This window comes from Dasypus novemcinctus, chromosome 1 (genome assembly GCF_030445035.2).
Source record: "Dasypus novemcinctus isolate mDasNov1 chromosome 1, mDasNov1.1.hap2, whole genome shotgun sequence".
Classification (NCBI taxonomy): Eukaryota; Metazoa; Chordata; class Mammalia; order Cingulata; family Dasypodidae; genus Dasypus; species Dasypus novemcinctus.
The window spans coordinates 206,366,573-206,383,406 of record NC_080673.1 but is presented as its reverse complement, the minus strand read 5'-3'; the positions used below and the strand labels follow the sequence as shown (position 1 = coordinate 206,383,406).

Below are 16,834 nucleotides of genomic sequence, written 5' to 3'. Positions count from 1 at the left end.
TTTGCTGACCGCCTCAGGATTGAGAGAAAGGAGACGTGGACGTTCCTGGAGGTCACTCCTAACAGATGCCTCTGGCGTTACACAAATGGCGTGTTGACGGCTTTAACCAGTTCGTGTTGAACCTGCCTCAGAATCCTCTAGTCCAGCCTCCTCCTTTTACAGATGAGGCCCCTAGGCAGAATCAGGACACAGCAGCCGGTCCCCTCACTCTGCCATCTTGTCCCACTGTGCTGGCCTCGCAGACAGACCCCTCAGAAAATGCTCGTGACCTGGTATTTCCAGACCCTCCGTGAACTAGAGGCCTTTGTCTTAGGCAGCTCCTGGGCCCACATTTCTTGGCGGAGCACCAGGGTCTGTTAGGAAGTACCAGGCAGGGCCTGCAAAGTCCTGCAGGAAGACCCCACGCCCTACTCTTTCTGTCGCCCCAGCTTCTGGGGTTTTTGACAGACTTGAACTTGGCCAGAGCACTCGGAGCCCACGGCTTAGCTCTGCCTGTGTGAGGAAATGCCCCCTGCAGGAGACAGGGTCTTGCCTGTCCCACCATTTCCCCACGTTAGTGCCTTTCATCCTCGATGAGCAGTACAAACGTATTTAACAACAGCTTATTGGGATGCAATTCACATGTGATAGAATCTACCCGTTTAAAGTAGACAATTCAGTGGCTTTTAGTCGATTCACAGTGTTGTGCACTCATTACTACTAAATTCACAACATTTAGGATCCCCCAGAAGAGAAGCCCTGGACCTATTAACTGTCATTCCCCAGCCCTAGCCCCCAGTCCCTGTGGATTTGCCTACTGTGGACATTTCATGTAAATGAATCATACAGTACGTGGCCTTTTGTGTCTGACTCCTTTCGCTTAGCTTCATGTTTTCAAGGTCTATCACTATCATAGCTCACATCAAACATCTAATTATATAATTTATAATTTGGAATTCATTACAAGAAATTTTTTTAATGCTTTTTTAAGTTTATAATTCTTTTTTTCCCCAGGAAAAATTTTAACTATAATTTTACATACTATGATTAAATTTCCTCTATTTGTTATGTAGCTCCGGAAGTTATCAATAATGAACACTATACCTTTAGTCCTGACTGGTGGGGACTTGGCTGTCTGATATATGAAATGATTCAGGGACATGCTCCATTCAAAAAATTCAAAGAGAAAGTCAAACGGGAGGAAGTCGACCGGAGAGTGAGGGAGGACTGTGAGCAGTATTCCGAGAAGTTCTCCGATGATGCCAAGTCCATCTGCATGATGGTGGGTCAAGTTCTGCAGCAGTTTGGGAATGCAGCTTCTAACTCACTGGCAAGTAAAAGAAAGTGGCCGCGCTGTCGGTCTCAAGCAAGGCCCAGCCACACTGCATTGGCTGCCTCCGTTCTAGCAGTTGCACTCACTTCCATGTCACAACGAGCTGAACTTAATTCCTGACACTCATTTCAGTGGGGTTTTATCTCAAATCAGATGAGGGCAGTTGGAAAAAGTGTGCAGGTATGTTCTGGGAAAAGGACTTCATTGGTTTCTGATATATTAGAGCAAAGCAGGATAAAATGCACTGTTTGCTTTCTCAAAAGGTGCTCTAGAAAGGAAGAGTGCCACCAAGGTTGTTGTTCTTACAGAAAGCAGCCGAGCCTCGTTTCATTGACCAGATTTAAATCTTATATAATATTAAACGTAAAACAGACTTTTAATCACTGTTAAAGATTCTGCAATAGAATAGGTCCTTCTGAAAGAGAAAGGTTTTTCTTTCGGCCCAGATGTTTGTGTCTTTGTGTATCTTTTTCTTTAACCATCTTCTGAGGACTGTAGTTATGAGAGAGGCCTTGAGCTGAAGGCCTGTCGTGGGCCAGAGCTCTACAAGGTTGACGTTATAAATCGTGTGTCACAGTGAGGAGACGGGGTCCCCCGAGGGAAGACGCTGTTCCACACCCAGAACTTGACAGAATTGTCGGGTTTCCCAGGTCCATGTGGCCCCTGTCTGGACTATTTACACTACTGCTGGCTGCCCAGATGCTAAATGAAGGGGAGAAGCTCTCTTCATTTCTAGCCTACATTAGACCAGTATTTATTATTTTTAGCTCGTTTTTGTTTTTCATTTTCATCCCACAAAGATTTATTGGCATGCCTTGTATGGGGCAGGCACTGCTGTTGGTACTGGGGATACAGCAGTACAACCGAGAGAACTTCCGCCTTCCTGGGGTCATTCTGTGCAGAGTGGGTGCAAGACGGGCGGGAAGCAAAGGAACTGCGGCGAGTGTGCAGGCTGTCCGAATGCGATGTTCTGACGGCCAGTGGAGTCTGAGCTGCTTGTGGAGGAGAGTGAGGAGAGGGCTGGCAGTGAGAGGCAGCAGGAGCGCCGGGCTGTAGGCACAGTGCCAGGCAAGGCTTGCTGACGCGGGCTGCCTCCAGGCCGGAGTTGGAAAGGCCAGAGGGACACCCAGAGAGGAGCTGCTCGCAGTGCAGCCAGCGTCAGAGGGCTTGCAGCTGCTGGTCCTGAAAGGTCTCAGTTGTGGCCAAGGGAGAAGGTGGCCAAAGGGGATGGGCAAGGTCCATGGAGAAAAGGAGGCCATGGGATCGAGGCCAGGCACAGGCGTCTGCCTGGATGCTGGCACTGCCAGGACCACACGTGTCACTAAGTGGGTCGGTGCGTTATGGGAGTGATACTTTCTGGTCAGAGGCTAATTATGGTCTTTTTTTTAGGAGGTACCAGGGCTTGAACCTAGGACCTTGTACATGTGCAGCACACACTCAACCACTGAGCTATGCATGGCCCACTAATTATGTTTCCCTTTTATTTTGTCTCAATATATGAAGTAAAGATTAAGCTTATTTATCAACTTGATTTTTCTTCCATCCAGGTTTTTCTGCTTTGGTTTGGCAGTAGCTACCCTATATTTAACAATATTCTGACAACTGAATATAAATAGTAGCTTTGTATTAGGGCTGCAGGGATATTAAGGTTCATTAATTAAAAATAGAGCCTACCCTTAAGGAGCTCATAGTTTAATGGCAGGCCTAAAACAAAGGAAAATAACTATAGTTGAAAAAGAAATTTGATAGGTGTCAAAAAACAAGGTAGAAACAAGGGGCTAAAGTTTTTGGAATGAGTAAGTCTTCTTTCCTGGGAGGCACCAGGGAGAGTGGGTGGTGTCTGCGTGAGGGGCAGTGTGTGGAGGGAGCAGTGCAGGCTGGGAAGTCAAGGCGGCAGGTGGAGCCCCAGCTCCTGTGCCAGTCATCTCTGGGCCTCGGGTTTGTCATTATAAAATGTACTGGTAATTCCTACCTGCTATGATTGTTGGGAGGATAAGATGAAATGAAGCATGTACAATGTTTAGTAACACATTAAGCCTTCTGTAATTATTAACAGGGCAACAGTTCTCAAAGAATGGGTTGAGTGTCATTTGACCATAAGGTATGGAGTTGTGATTCATGCTTTGACACAGATGGACCTGGAAGACATTATGTTGAGTAGAATACGCCAGGCCCTGACGACCCCACACACTGAATGATTCCGTTCATGTGAAAATCCAGGGTAGGGAAATCTGGAGAGACAAAAAGGAGATAAGTGATTCCTTGGCGGGGGGGCGGGGAGGGGGGGTTTGAGAGCTAAAGGTATGGGGATTCTGCAGTGGTGACATGCACATAACGTACAATTTCCCATTTTAACCACTCTCAAGCAGATAACTCAGTGGCATGAATTACATTCACAGTGTTGTGCCCCCACTGTCACCATCCAAGCACAGAGCCTGTGCACCCCATTCCCCTGCACCCTGCTGCTGGCAACCTGAATCTACTTTCTGTCTCAGTGCATTTGCTTATTCTGGGTATTCCATGTAAGTGAAATCACACAATAGTTGTCCTCTGCATCTGGCTTATTCCATGCAACATGGTGATTTCAAGGTTCACCTCCAATGCAGTGTGAGCCAGCACTTCATTTCATGACTGAATCATAGTCCATGGTATGGCTACACCACACTTTGTTCTTCCACTCATCTGTGATGGACACTTGAGTTATTTCCACCTTTTGGCAATTGTGAATAGTGCTGAGATGATCATCAGGGTACAAATATCTGTTCCAGTGCCTGCTTTCAGTTCTTTGGGCATATACCCAGAAGTTGAATTGCTGGGTCATCTGGAAATTCTGTCTTACTTTCTGAGGAACCACCAAACTGTGCTGGCAGCTGCCCCATTTTCTAATCCCACTGGCAGTGCACTGGGTTCCCATGTCTGTGCATCCTCACCAACACTTGTTGCCCCTATCTGTGACCATATATTTTTTTTAATTTTTAAAGAAGCTTTAGATTACATAAATGTTATGTCAAAAATATAGGGGATTCCTGTATGCCCCATCCCCTCCCCCTCCCACACTTTTCCACATTAACAACATCCTTCATTAGTGTGATACGTTTGTTACATTTGATGAGCACATATTGAAGCATTGCTACTTACTGTGGACAATAGTTAGTTTACATTATTGTTTATACTCTGTCCCACACAATTTTATAGGTTATGACAAAATATACAATGGCCTGTATCCTTTACTGCAATGTCATGCAGGACAATTCCAATGTCCCGAAAATGCCCCCATACTATACCTATTTTTCCCTCTCGCTCCCCTCAGAACCTCTGGTGGCCACTGCCTTTATATCAGTGATACAAGTTCTTCCATTGCTAGAATAGTAATAAGTCTATAATAGAATAATAATAAATGTGAATATACTTTTTAAAGCCCATCCAGTTGTACACTTCAAGTGGATGTGTTTATGGTATATCTCAATATAGCTATTAAGACAAAAAAAAAAGTAAATAGGGATTGGAGGAGAAGGCATGTCAAGATGCAGGAGTATTTGGAAGGAGAGAGGAGAGTGTGAGCATCGCAGGGCCAGGCAGGCGGAGCTGTGGATGGGCTGAGAGCAGGAGCGGGTGCTGAGCTCAGCCAAGGGTGTTTGAAGCAAGGATGGGTGCAGGGTGCTTAGCCTCTCTGCCCTGCCCTGTCTGCACCTGGGTGCTGCCTGGCACCCGCTCCAGGAGACTGGAAAGAAGGAGTCAAGGAAAGAAGAGTGAGTTGTCTTGTCTACAGCAATCCAAATGGGAGGCCACGGCAACACCGGGCCTTTGGATTCTTCTTTACACTTTTCCAGGCTCTTGGGTATAGTATCTCATTTACTCCTCGCAGTAAATATTTCTAAGATATTGCCATCGCCTCTCATTTGAAACCTTGAAGAGCTTGCCTTCCATGATGTCATATAGTAGATGGCAGCAGGTCCAGCCTTCTTCCCTGCCCCGTGCTGCCTGGCTGGGCTAGCCAAGGCCTCCAGCAGGTCTTTGCTGTAGCAGGCTTGATTATGGAGCTGTGGAGGCCTCTGAGATACAGGAACTGCATTTGGTGTTACACTGTTTTAATTTAATAAAACCTGTAAAGAATGCACGTGGTCACTGAATCTTACTTAGCACCTACTCTGGCCAGGTGCTGTGCTAGGTGCTGGAGACGCAGCCGTGAGCAAGAGAGTCATACAGGCCTGCCTTGGTCTAGCAGAAAAGACTAGCAATAAGCAGTTAGCCAAGTAATTCTTCCATGTGGGATGTGATAAGTGTCACAGAGGAGAAGTGCAGGATGTTCTGCAGCTGTAGAATTGCAGGTGGGAGCCTAACCTAGTTCAGGTGCCAAGGAAGCTGGGACATGAGTCATGGGAGTTAGTTAAGCAAAGAGAGCCCTACAGAGGGTGTGTCCTGTGGCAGACACAGCATGGGAGTCTAAGGAAGTGAGAGAAGGAGACCTGTGTGGCTCTTGAGTGCAGGGGTAAGGACTGTTGGATGGGAGTGTGGGGGGTGGCAGATAAGCTGGGACCAGGATATGTTCTGGCCTTTGTCTGGGACTTTGATTTATATTTAGGAAAGGGGGTTAATTCTGGATGTTCATCTAAGCCAGGCGTCAGCAAACTTCTCCTATCCTGCTCTGAACAGCTTTTTTGTGTTACAGCACAAAAGCAGCCATAGACAATACATAAACTAATGGGCATGGCTGTGTGCTTATAAAACTTTATTTACAGAAGCAGGCAGCTGGTGAGATATGCCCTTGGGCCATACTTCCCCAAACCCTGGTCTACGCTATGTTTTAGGTGTCCGGAGCGTTAATGTATTGCTTTTACACACAGCTAAACTTTTCTGGCAGTTGTGGAGGAAGGTTCATTTAACAATTGTAAATATGTATACAAGGATTACTTCTGAAAGAGATACTCCTTTTTACTTTTAAGAGTATAGTTTCTAGACTAGATTTGCTAATTTTTTGTCTCATCTGAGGTCCTAAGTTATCTGTTTAATGAACAAATTAAAATGAGCTCTAATCATAAATATAAAAATGCTATCTCTGAAGTGCTCAGCACTTTATATTTCCTTAAAAACATTCTCCTGGTTTTTACATGATTCTTTTTTACTTCAGAATTATTTATTTAGCATACCCTTAACTTATTGATCACTCAAAAGCAAATGTTTAGCTCTACTCCTCTTGGAAGTATCACTTGCTCTAAATTAGTAAAATCCTAGTTAATGAGGATTGTTGATACTTTAAAATTTGAGCATCTTAATGATTAGATGAAGGTGCTATGCTACCCCTAATTCTTCTATTAGTATTATACAGATGATTTTCCATGTTTTAATTTGTATCCCAGAGGTTACAAGTGACTCTGTTTCTGCCTCTTATACAGTTACTTACCAAAAACCCACAGGCACGATTGGGCAGCCAAGAAAATGGCGCAGCTGAAGTCAAACAGCATCCAGTTTTCAAGAACATTAACTTCAAGAGGCTGGAAGCAAATATGTTAGATCCCCCTTTCTCTCCTGATGTAAGTATGTTACCAAAGGAGCAGCCAGTTAGCTGAGGAGGGTAACCCATTAACCAGCCTTTGCAGGCCACTGCAGAGCCCCCCCACCCAGCTGGATTGGCTGCTGTCTGTGGCCTCAGACCCGGGGCTTCCCCACCTCCTCCCAGCTCCATGGCCCCGGGGGCTGTGAGTCTGCACCTCTGCCCCCTGCCGCCACTCTCAGTGGCACTGGCCCCCCAGAAGCCCTGGCCACCCCAGCCCCCTCCCCGGCATGCCCTTCAAGGCCCCTGCCGCGCTTTGCTGGCTTCTGCACGTGCACCTGCTCCAGCAGCTCTGGCCTCTGCCCTGGAAGGCATGGCCCCCCCCAAAGGTCATGAGGTCCTGGGGGCCACGGGCTGGCTCCAACCCCGAGAGCCGCAGGCTGGCGCTCTGCGGTGGAAGACCTACCCCAACCTGGGGGTGGGGTGTGCCTCCCGCGTGAGCCCGCTGCTGTGGTCACACAGTCAGTAAGTGCTTGTAGAGACACCAGTAGACGAGGTTCTTGCTAAGAGAAGAATACATTAGTGCAAGTCACAGTTTAGGCTCTTATCTGTAATAATCTGCTATATACATATAGAGAGGTGAATCATTTTGCAAGATATGATGAAGATGAACAATTAAAGTATTTTTAGTTTTTTAAACTAAACATACCTGTTCATTTGTTATAGGAGTAGCTTCTTCCTTTCAGTTAATTAATTCAGTATATTTATAGCAAATGCTTGCCACCTGCCAGTCACAGTTCTAGGTATTAGAGCCATAGCAGAGAATAAGACAAGCCAGGTCGTTGCCCCTATGGACTCGTTCTAGCTGGCACAGATAGGCAAACAAGCTAACACAGCAGTCAGGAGTGCAGGGATAGGCCTTCCCATGGGCCATCTGGTCTAGAAAGTGTCTCTTCCGCCAGGCCCAGGGCTGCTGGCACCCAGGCAGCAGGAAGGCAGGCTCCTGGGGAGGGACGTTCGCGGATTTCGGAGTGAAGCCGGGGACGAACATGCCAGGCAGGGGAATGGGGACCACACGCGGGTTGTTTCCAAGGGAAAAGCTCAGTGGAGCAGTGCACAGTACATCAGATAGTTCACTTTGAGGAATGAAAACGGCTTTGGTGTGTAGGGCACCATGGGGTTTTGAGTAACTGAGGGCAGAGATCATCATTCACTTCCATTTCCCCACCTTCTAGACACAGGCGCTGGTGTCTGTGGTGAACCAGCGCATGACTGGTGATTTCTAACCCAACCGCTACTCTGGGTCGTTCTGACAAGTGCCCTGCAGCACTTTAGGGCTTTGCCAGCACCTGCTGTAATGCTCATGTTCTGGCAAACTGATGGAGGTGCGGCTCAGTCCCGGGCACGTCCTGCCCGCTTGCTGCAACAGAGCCCCAGGGTGGGGAACTGCAGGCCCAGGCTTCTGTCCAGGAAGAGGGCTCTGGCAGCCCGGGAGGGAGCAGGAAGGGGGCGGGGGCCTCGTTGCCTGTGACAGTGTAGCCGCCAGCTTCAGGCCTGACAGGGAGAGCGGAAAGTAGGACCTGCCGCTTTCCCTTAGACCTGAAGCAGGTGCTCGACTCAGGAGGAAGCCAAGGGTCAGAGGCAGCCAGCTGTAAGGACTGTTGCCCAGAGACCCACAGGGACTGCCCCTCCTTCCTCATCCCCGCCCTGTTGGTAATCCATTTTCCACTACAGAAAAACAGGGGTGGGGCCCTGAGGAGTGTTTGCGTGTGAGAGCAGGTAGTGACCTGGAGAAGACATAGTAGCTACAGGATCTGTGATGTTAAAAGGTTCCTTCGAGGGACGTTAGGGAACTTCCACTTCAGAGGACACACTTTGTATGGGATAGAAAATGCTGTAGATGAGATGACTGGTCATGTCCGTGCAGCCATTCTAGGTGCATTTTCATTCTTTGTCCTTGAGAATACTAAGACTTCTTCTAGTAATCTTGTAGTCGATGATTTCTCTACTCTTGCTTTCCAGCCTCATTCGGTTTACTGTAAGGATATCTTAGATATTGAGGAGTTCTCTGCTATAAAAGGAGTCACCCTGGATAACAAAGATAAAGATTTCTATGCTGAATTTGCGACAGGTTGTGTCTCCATTCCCTGGCAGAATGAGGTACTGTCCTTTTAAGCATATTAGGTTTATGTTAGTTATGACAAAGGAAGGAAAAATGTGTGTATGCATGTGTGCATCTACACATATCAACAACAGTTTCCTTTTTACAATATCTTTTTAGTGGTGTGTGTGTGCATGTGTGTATATGAGGTAAAATTATTCAGGATCTTTGCACTCAGAATTGGAGCATGAGCAGGTCAAGGGCCATATCAACAGTTCTCCAGAAGCACAGAAGCTGCCTCTGATCCTGTTGACAGAAAGTGGACAGAAGAAGGCCATCATGGGTCTGAGGGGGACTCACCTGCCTCCACCTGAGTCCTACTTCTGGGGCAGGGCTGGCTGGACAGTTAGAACAGGTGACCACATTCCTCATACCAAGAAGAGGTTGGGAAGCAGGGAAAGTAGAAGTCCAGTAAAAGGAAATGAGGGGAGCCCCAGAAACATGGGTGCCAGGTGGGGGCTAACATGGCTAGAAGACCACTGCCTCACCTCACGGGCATCTTTCCACCCTTCTCCCTGCTCTCCTGTGTGTGCAGATGATTGAATCCCATTGTTTCTATGATGTCAACAAAAGTGAGGCTGAAGATTCGCCATTGGATGAAAAAGAGAAAATGTGTCGATATCCAGTTGCCAGAACAAAGAGAAGCCTCTTACGTAGGCTCTTAAAAAGAGGGGTAAAAAAACTTTTTGTAATTTTTAAATGTAATTTGTTAAAAGAACAAAAAATATTTTGCCAAGGTGAAAACACAGTACTTTGTTTTTTCAGCTTTCTCTTTTCAATGCCTCTTATGTAAGAAATTTCACACTGTTTAAGAGCAGTATGGTGCTGTTTAGAGGCCAAGGCTATTGCTGCTGGCATGAAGACTGTTCTGATCCAAAAACAAGTTACCGTTTACCAACATTAAAAACCAGATTTTGTATACAGTGACAGAGCATTTGAAAGGAGGTGCAGGAACCAGTATCTTATAGAAGAGTCCTAAAACAATACACATTATTTAATTTATTTAAATCTCCATGTTGCATGCTCTGATTCTTACAGCTGTTACCTCGTTAAACCACTTTCACAAGGTCCCAGGCCCTGTTCCTGGGGAGCGGAGCAACTTCCATGTGCGTCCTGCAGGGTCTGCATGTGGCGCCAGTCTAGCAGGTCCAGCCTGAACAAGGGAACCCTGACCTTCCTCTCGGGCTTGCCCTCCCAGAACTTGCCCTAGGGGCAGAAACAGATTGTACAGAGCTACAGCTGTAAAAGAAAAAATTAAGTCAAAGTAGCCTGGGTAACAGAATTACCCATTTTAAGAAATAAAATAGAGCTCCCTGGAGGCAGAGAAAATCTATTTCATAGGGAGTACAGGGAATATTCTAATTTCTGTAAACTCATCCCATAAATTCATTAGTAGGAATACCTAAGGCCACAAGTGAGTGTAAACTGAATAGAAGACGCAGGCTCAGAAGAGACAGAGAGGACCCTGCACTTTACTTTCCCGTCCCTTTGGACTGGTATTTGTAGAGGAGGGTTAAGCTCTGATGGATAGTACCAGCCAAAACAAAGCCCATTTGCAAAGACTGTGTTTTGGGGGATTTGGTGCTGTTAACTCCTGGCACTCAAAGAAAACTCTGTCATATCACCAGCTGTATACCAACTTAAGAAACATACAGCTCAGGGAATATATCTCAGAGTTAACACATTAAAGATTAAAATGTACAACGTGAAATATAAGAGTACAAGATAAACAAATGGGAAATGATGGCCCATCCAAAGGAACAAGATAAAACTTCAGAAAACATCAAGACAGACAGACTTGGGACATAACAGACAAAGACTTAAAAAAAAATCATCAGCATGTTCAAAGAGATGAAGAAAAGCATGAAAAAAGAACTAAAGGATATCAGGAAAACGATAATGAACAACATGAGAATCTCAATAGAGGATAGCAGTTTTAAAAAGGAACCAGATGGGAGCACATGTAGCTCAAGTGGCTGAGTACCTGCTTAACACATATGAGGTCCTGGGTTCAAACCCCAGTACCTCTGACAAAAGAAAAAAAAAAGGGGAACCCAACAAATACTGAAGTTGAAGACCACAATAAATGAAATGAAAAATTCCCTAGAGGGTTTCAACAGAGGATTGGAGCTGGCAGGAGAAAGAATCAGTGAACTCAAAGACAAGATGATTGAAATGATTCAGGTTGAGGAACAGAAAGAGATCAGAATGAAAAACAAGCACAGAACCTAAGATCTGTGGGACACTATTGAACTTCCCAATATACGCATTATGAGAATCACAGAAGGAGAAGAAAGAAAGTGGCTGTATTAGTCAGCCAAAGGGGGCTGATGCAAAGTACCAGAACTCACTTGGCTTTTATAAAGGGTATTTATTTGGGCCAGAAGCTTACAGTTACCAGGCCCTAAAGAGTCCAACTCAAGGTACCATAAGAGGTACTTTCTCACCCAAAGTCTGTTGCCACCTATTGACACAAGATGGCAGGCTGTGTCTCTTAGGGTTCAGCCTTCCCTCTTACTCTTAATGCTCTGTGGTCCCAGCTTCTTCCAATCTCAGCTGTATGCTGGTATAAGGCTTGTCTCTCTCCCTGGGGCTCATTTCTTTCCAGGCTCAGCTGTTCTCTTTTCTTCACAAGGTCAACAATAGACTCTCAGTCTCATCTTTCTTCCTAAGGTCTCTGCCATGTCCAATGGAGCCTTTTGTCTTTCTTGACATATCTGCTTCTCTGTGTATTTACATCCTGGACCTCCAGCATCAAAACTCAAACTCTCTTCTCTTCCCTGTTGTTTTCTCTGTAAGTCACCGCCCCCAGTGGGTGGAGACTTAATGTCCTACTGATATGGCTGAATCAAAGCCCTAATCATAATTTAATCAAGTAAAAGTGAAGCCTCAAGATTTAGTATAGTCTAATATGCCCAGGAGAACATACCAGTTTACAAACACAATCAATTATATATTTTTAGAATTTATAAATAATATCAAACTGCTACAGGGTGAAAGGAATATTTGAAAGAAATAATGGCAGGAAACTTCCCAGATGTAAAGAAAAATGTGAATGAATAAATTTATTTGAGCAGCCCAATGAATGCCAAACAGGGTTAACTGTAAGAGAACTTTGCCCAGACATATATTAAACTGTTGGATGCAAGGGACAAGGAGAGAATTCTGGAAGCTGCAAGAGAAAAGCAACACGTAAGGTACAAAGTAGCCCCAATATCATTAAGTGCCAACTTCACATCAGAATTATCAGTGGCAAGGAGACAGTGGAATGAAATATATAAAGTGCTGAAAGAAAACAATTGCCAGCCAAGAATTTTATATCTGGCAACACTATCTTTCAAAGACTGAGGTAAAGATTAAGATATTCTCAAATAGACAACAGCTGAGGGAGTTTGTCACCACTAGACCCTCCCTACAAGCCATTGCTAAAGGGAGTTCCTCAGATTGAAAGGAAAGGACACTAGTGGGTCAGAGAAGCATAAAGAAATAAAGACCTTCAGGGAAGGCAACCATATGGGTGATTATAAACGCTAGTGCTATTGTAGTGAAATTTTTTTGGTATGTAACTCCACTTTTTACTTCTTAGAAGTTCTAAAACGCAAATGCATGAAAAGGAATGATAAAGCTATCATTCAATGTATAAAGATATAATTTGAAATAAGTACAACAAAAAAGGGGGGTGGTGCAGACAAACCTTTATAGGAATAGTGATTTTATATGCTATTGAGGTTAAGTTGATACCAAATCAAAGATGATTGTTAGAGAGATTTAGGGTGTTAAATTTAAGCCCCATGGGAACCAGAAAGAAAATACCTGAAAAATACATGAAGAAGGAAATGAGGAAGGGATTCAAAATGGTACACTACAAAAAAATCAAATAAATGTAAAGTTGGCATTAATGGAACAATTGAGGGGCAAAAAGGGTATAAGACTTAAAAAGAAAATGGTAGAAAAAATCGTGCATTAAGGGTAGTGACTTTAAATGTAAATGGAGGGAAGCAGACTTGGCCCAGTGGATAGGGCATCTGTCTACCACATGGGAGGTCCGTGGTTCAAATCCTGGGCTTCCTTGACTCATGTGGAGCTGGCCCATGCGCAGTGCTGATGTGTTCAAGGAGTGCCATGGCACACAGGAGTGCCCCCGCATAGGGGAGCCCCACGCACAAGGAGTGCACCCCATAAGGAGAGCCTCCCAGTGCGAAAGAAAGTTCAGCCTGCCCAGGAATGGTGCCGTGCACATGGAGAGCTGATGCATCAAGATGACGCAACAAAAAGAAACACAGATTCCTATGCCACTGACAACAACAGAAGTGGACAAAAAGAAGAACACATGGGGGGGGAGGGGAAATAAATAAAACTTTAAAAATAAATAAATATATGTAAATGGATAAAACTGTCCAGTCAAAAGGCAAAGATGGGCAGAATGGAGTTTAAAAAGCATGGCACAACCACATGCTGTTTCTGAGAGACTCTCCTTCAGTTTGAAGATACACGTAAGCTGATAGTGAAAGAATGGGGATAAAAAGAAAGTAGGGGAGGCAGATGTGGCTGAAGCAATTGAACTCCCACCTACACATGGGAGGTCCCAGGTTCGGTTCATGGGGCCTCCTGGAGAAGGTGAGCATTGGCAGGTGCAGCAAGCTGACACAAAAAGATGTCACAGCAAAGAGATACAAAGAGGAAAACAATGAGAGACACAACAAACCAGGGAGCTGAGGTGGCTCAAGTGATTGAGCACCTCTCTCCCACATGGGATATCCCAGGTTGTGTTTCCAGTGCCTCCTAAAGACAAGATGAGCAGGCAGCAAGTGCAAAACAATGAGGCTGTGGGGAGGGGGATAAATAAATCTTACAAAAGTAAAACAATGGGAAAAATAAGCCATGTAAATAGTAAACAAAAGAAGGCTAGAGTTAGCTATGCTAATATCAGATAAAATAGTATTTAAATTAAAAACTGTTAGGAGGGACAAAGAAGTTCACTATATACTAATGAAGGGGTCAATTCAAAAAGAAAACATAACAATTATAAATATAGATGCACCTAATGGAAGAACTCCCAAAATAAATGAAGCAAATATGGACAGATTTGAAGGGAGAAATATAGATGGTTCTACATTAATAGTAGGAGATTTCTATACCACTTTCGGTAATGGATAGAATATCTAAACAAAAATAAATAAAGAAATAGAAGACTTGAACAATACTGTAAAGCAACCAGACCTAACAGACATCTGTGGAGCACTTTACCCAACAGCAGCAGAATGCACGTTCTTCTCTAGGGCACATGGGCCATACTCCCAGATAGACCATATGTTAGGTCACAAAACAAGTCTCAATAAATTAAAAATATTGAAGCCATACAATGTATCTTTTCAGACTATATTAGAATGAAGGCAGATATAAATAACAAAGGGAGAACTGGAAAATTTATAAATATGAGGAAATTATACAATGCACTCTAAGATGAACAAATGGGTCAATGAAATCACAAGAAAAATTAGGGAATATCTTGAGGTGAATGAAAACAAAAGCACAACATATGAAAATTTATGGAATATAGCAAAGGCAGTCATGAGAAGGAAATGTATAGCTCTAAATGCTTACATGAAAAAAGAAGAAATCTCAAACCAGAGACCCAGTCTCAACTGAATGGTCTAGAAAATGAAGAGCAAACCAAATCCAAAGAGAGCAGAAGAAAATAACAGAGATTAGAGAAGAAGCAAATGAAATAGAGGATTTAAAAAAACAAACCAATAGGCAGAATCAGCTAAACCAGAAGTTTGTTCTTTAAGATGATCAAAAAAATGGACAAACCTTAAGCTAAACTGACAACAAAAAAGAGAGGGTAGAATATAAGTAACTAAAATCAGAAATCAAAGAGAGGACAGTACTACCAACCCTATTGATAGAAAAAGGATTATAAGAAGATACTATGAACCATTGTATACCAACAAATTAGATACCCTAGATGAAATGGACAAATTACTAGAAACTCACAAACTACCTACACTGATTTGGGAAGAAATGGATCTCAAAAGAACAATAACAAGTAAAGAGATTGAATCAGTATTCAAAAACCTTCCAACAAAGAAAAGCCCGGGGTCAGATACCTTCACCAGTGAATTTTACTAAACATTCCAAGAATTAACACCAATCCTGAGCCAAACTCAGCAAATAAATGCACTACCTTCTCCCCAGCATAGGATATGACTCCCAGGGATGAGCCTCCCTGGCACTGAAGGATTATTACCTAGTGCTAACGAGCAATGCATTTGGAAGAAGACCTTGACCAAAAGGAGGAAATATTAAATGCAAGAGTTTTTACAGAAGCTAAGACATTTCAAAATGAGTAGGGAGGTCAATCCAGAGGTTATACTTATGCATGTTTCAGGAGGATGTCACTATCTTGCATGGTAAACAAAGCCTCAAACAGGGGTGTTCTGGAGAGCTCTGGATCCGTCCAGACACTATAGGCAATCCCTTCAAATCAGCACCCTGATGGTAGGCCTTACCTTGGAATATATGACAACCTATTTCCCCATTGTAACAGAGTTAGGCTCATTTGTAATTTCCCTGAACATGATTCTTCTACCCCTTTTATTCTCTTTGGGCCTGTAATTAACATACTCATTAAACATATGTCTCAGAGACTTAAATCTTTGGTCCGCAATAATGCTGGTTGAACCCTGAATCTCATCAAAGTTGTAGCCAACACCTACTCTCCAGTTCATCAGACTCAGCTGGGACAATGAACAAAATGGTGATGATAGACAACCTCCATCCCCCCCAAACAGTTATCCACAACTGCAAGCAAAACAGTTCCTTCCATCTGCCCCATAAGATCTAAGTCCCCACTCAATCTGAAGCAGAGCAGTCATCACCTACCCTAAATCCTTAAGATTGATGAGTGAACAAACATAAGGGGGGAATACAACCATGCCCAAAATAAACTTATTAATATCATAATAATGGAAGAACATGTAACATTGATATAAAGATAGTGGTCATCAGAGATTCTGAGGGGAGGAGGGAATAATAGGTGGATCAAAGGGCATTTTTAGGACATTGGAATTAAGTATAAATGACTGTAAACTATAGTTGGTTAGTAGCAATGCTTCAATATTTATTCATCAATTGTAACAAATGTACCACCCTATTATAAGAAGTTATTAATAGGGGAAGAGGTGGGTATATTAGTCAGCCAAAGGTATGCTGATGCAAAGTACCAAAACTCTGTTGGCTTTTATAAAGGGTGGAAGCTTGCAGTTACAATGCCCTAAAGAGGTCATCTCAAAGTTACTACCTCACCAAACTCTGTTGCCATGTGTTGAACCAAGATGGCGGCTAATGTTTGTGAGGGTTCGGCCTTCCTCTTCGTCTTAAGGTTCCATGGGCCCAGCTTCTTCAGATCTCAGCTGTAGACTGGAGGGCATATTTCTTTCTGGGCTCAGCTGCTCTGTTCTGTCCACAAGGTCAGTGGTAGACTATCAGGCTCGTTTCTTCTGGGGGCTCCTGCCATGTCTGTGGAGCTGTCTCTCTTCCTCTGTGCTCTTCTCCGTGTATCTTCCTCTCTACTTCTGTGTTCTTGATTGAGCGTCCATTTATATAGCCCACCAAAGGAGAGGGGACTTAACCCTGCATACCCTAATGACATGGTTGAATCAAAGCCCTAATCTTGATTTAATAAAGTAAAAGTGAAATCACTGAATTTAATAAAATCCAAGGAGTTTCATGCCCAGAGGAACAGACCAGTTTAAAAACATAATCAATATCTCTTTTTGGAATTCATAAGTAATATCAAACTGCCACAGTGGGAGTATATGGAAATCCCCAATACTTTTGATGTAACTTTTACATAATCTAAAACTTC

The 16,834-nt window shown here is 43.9% G+C and overlaps 1 protein-coding gene across 1 annotated transcript in view; it reads left to right on the top strand.

Moving 5' to 3' along the window:
* GRK4 (G protein-coupled receptor kinase 4) overlaps positions 1-16,834 on the top strand; it is a 116,400-nt gene that overhangs the window by 87,496 nt on the left and 12,070 nt on the right. The window contains exons 13-16 of the mRNA XM_058301345.2: positions 1,053-1,261; positions 6,706-6,843; positions 8,826-8,963; positions 9,500-9,637. Coding sequence (XP_058157328.2) covers positions 1,053-1,261; positions 6,706-6,843; positions 8,826-8,963; positions 9,500-9,637 — 623 coding nt within the window. The remainder of the gene's footprint in view (positions 1-1,052; positions 1,262-6,705; positions 6,844-8,825; positions 8,964-9,499; positions 9,638-16,834) is intronic.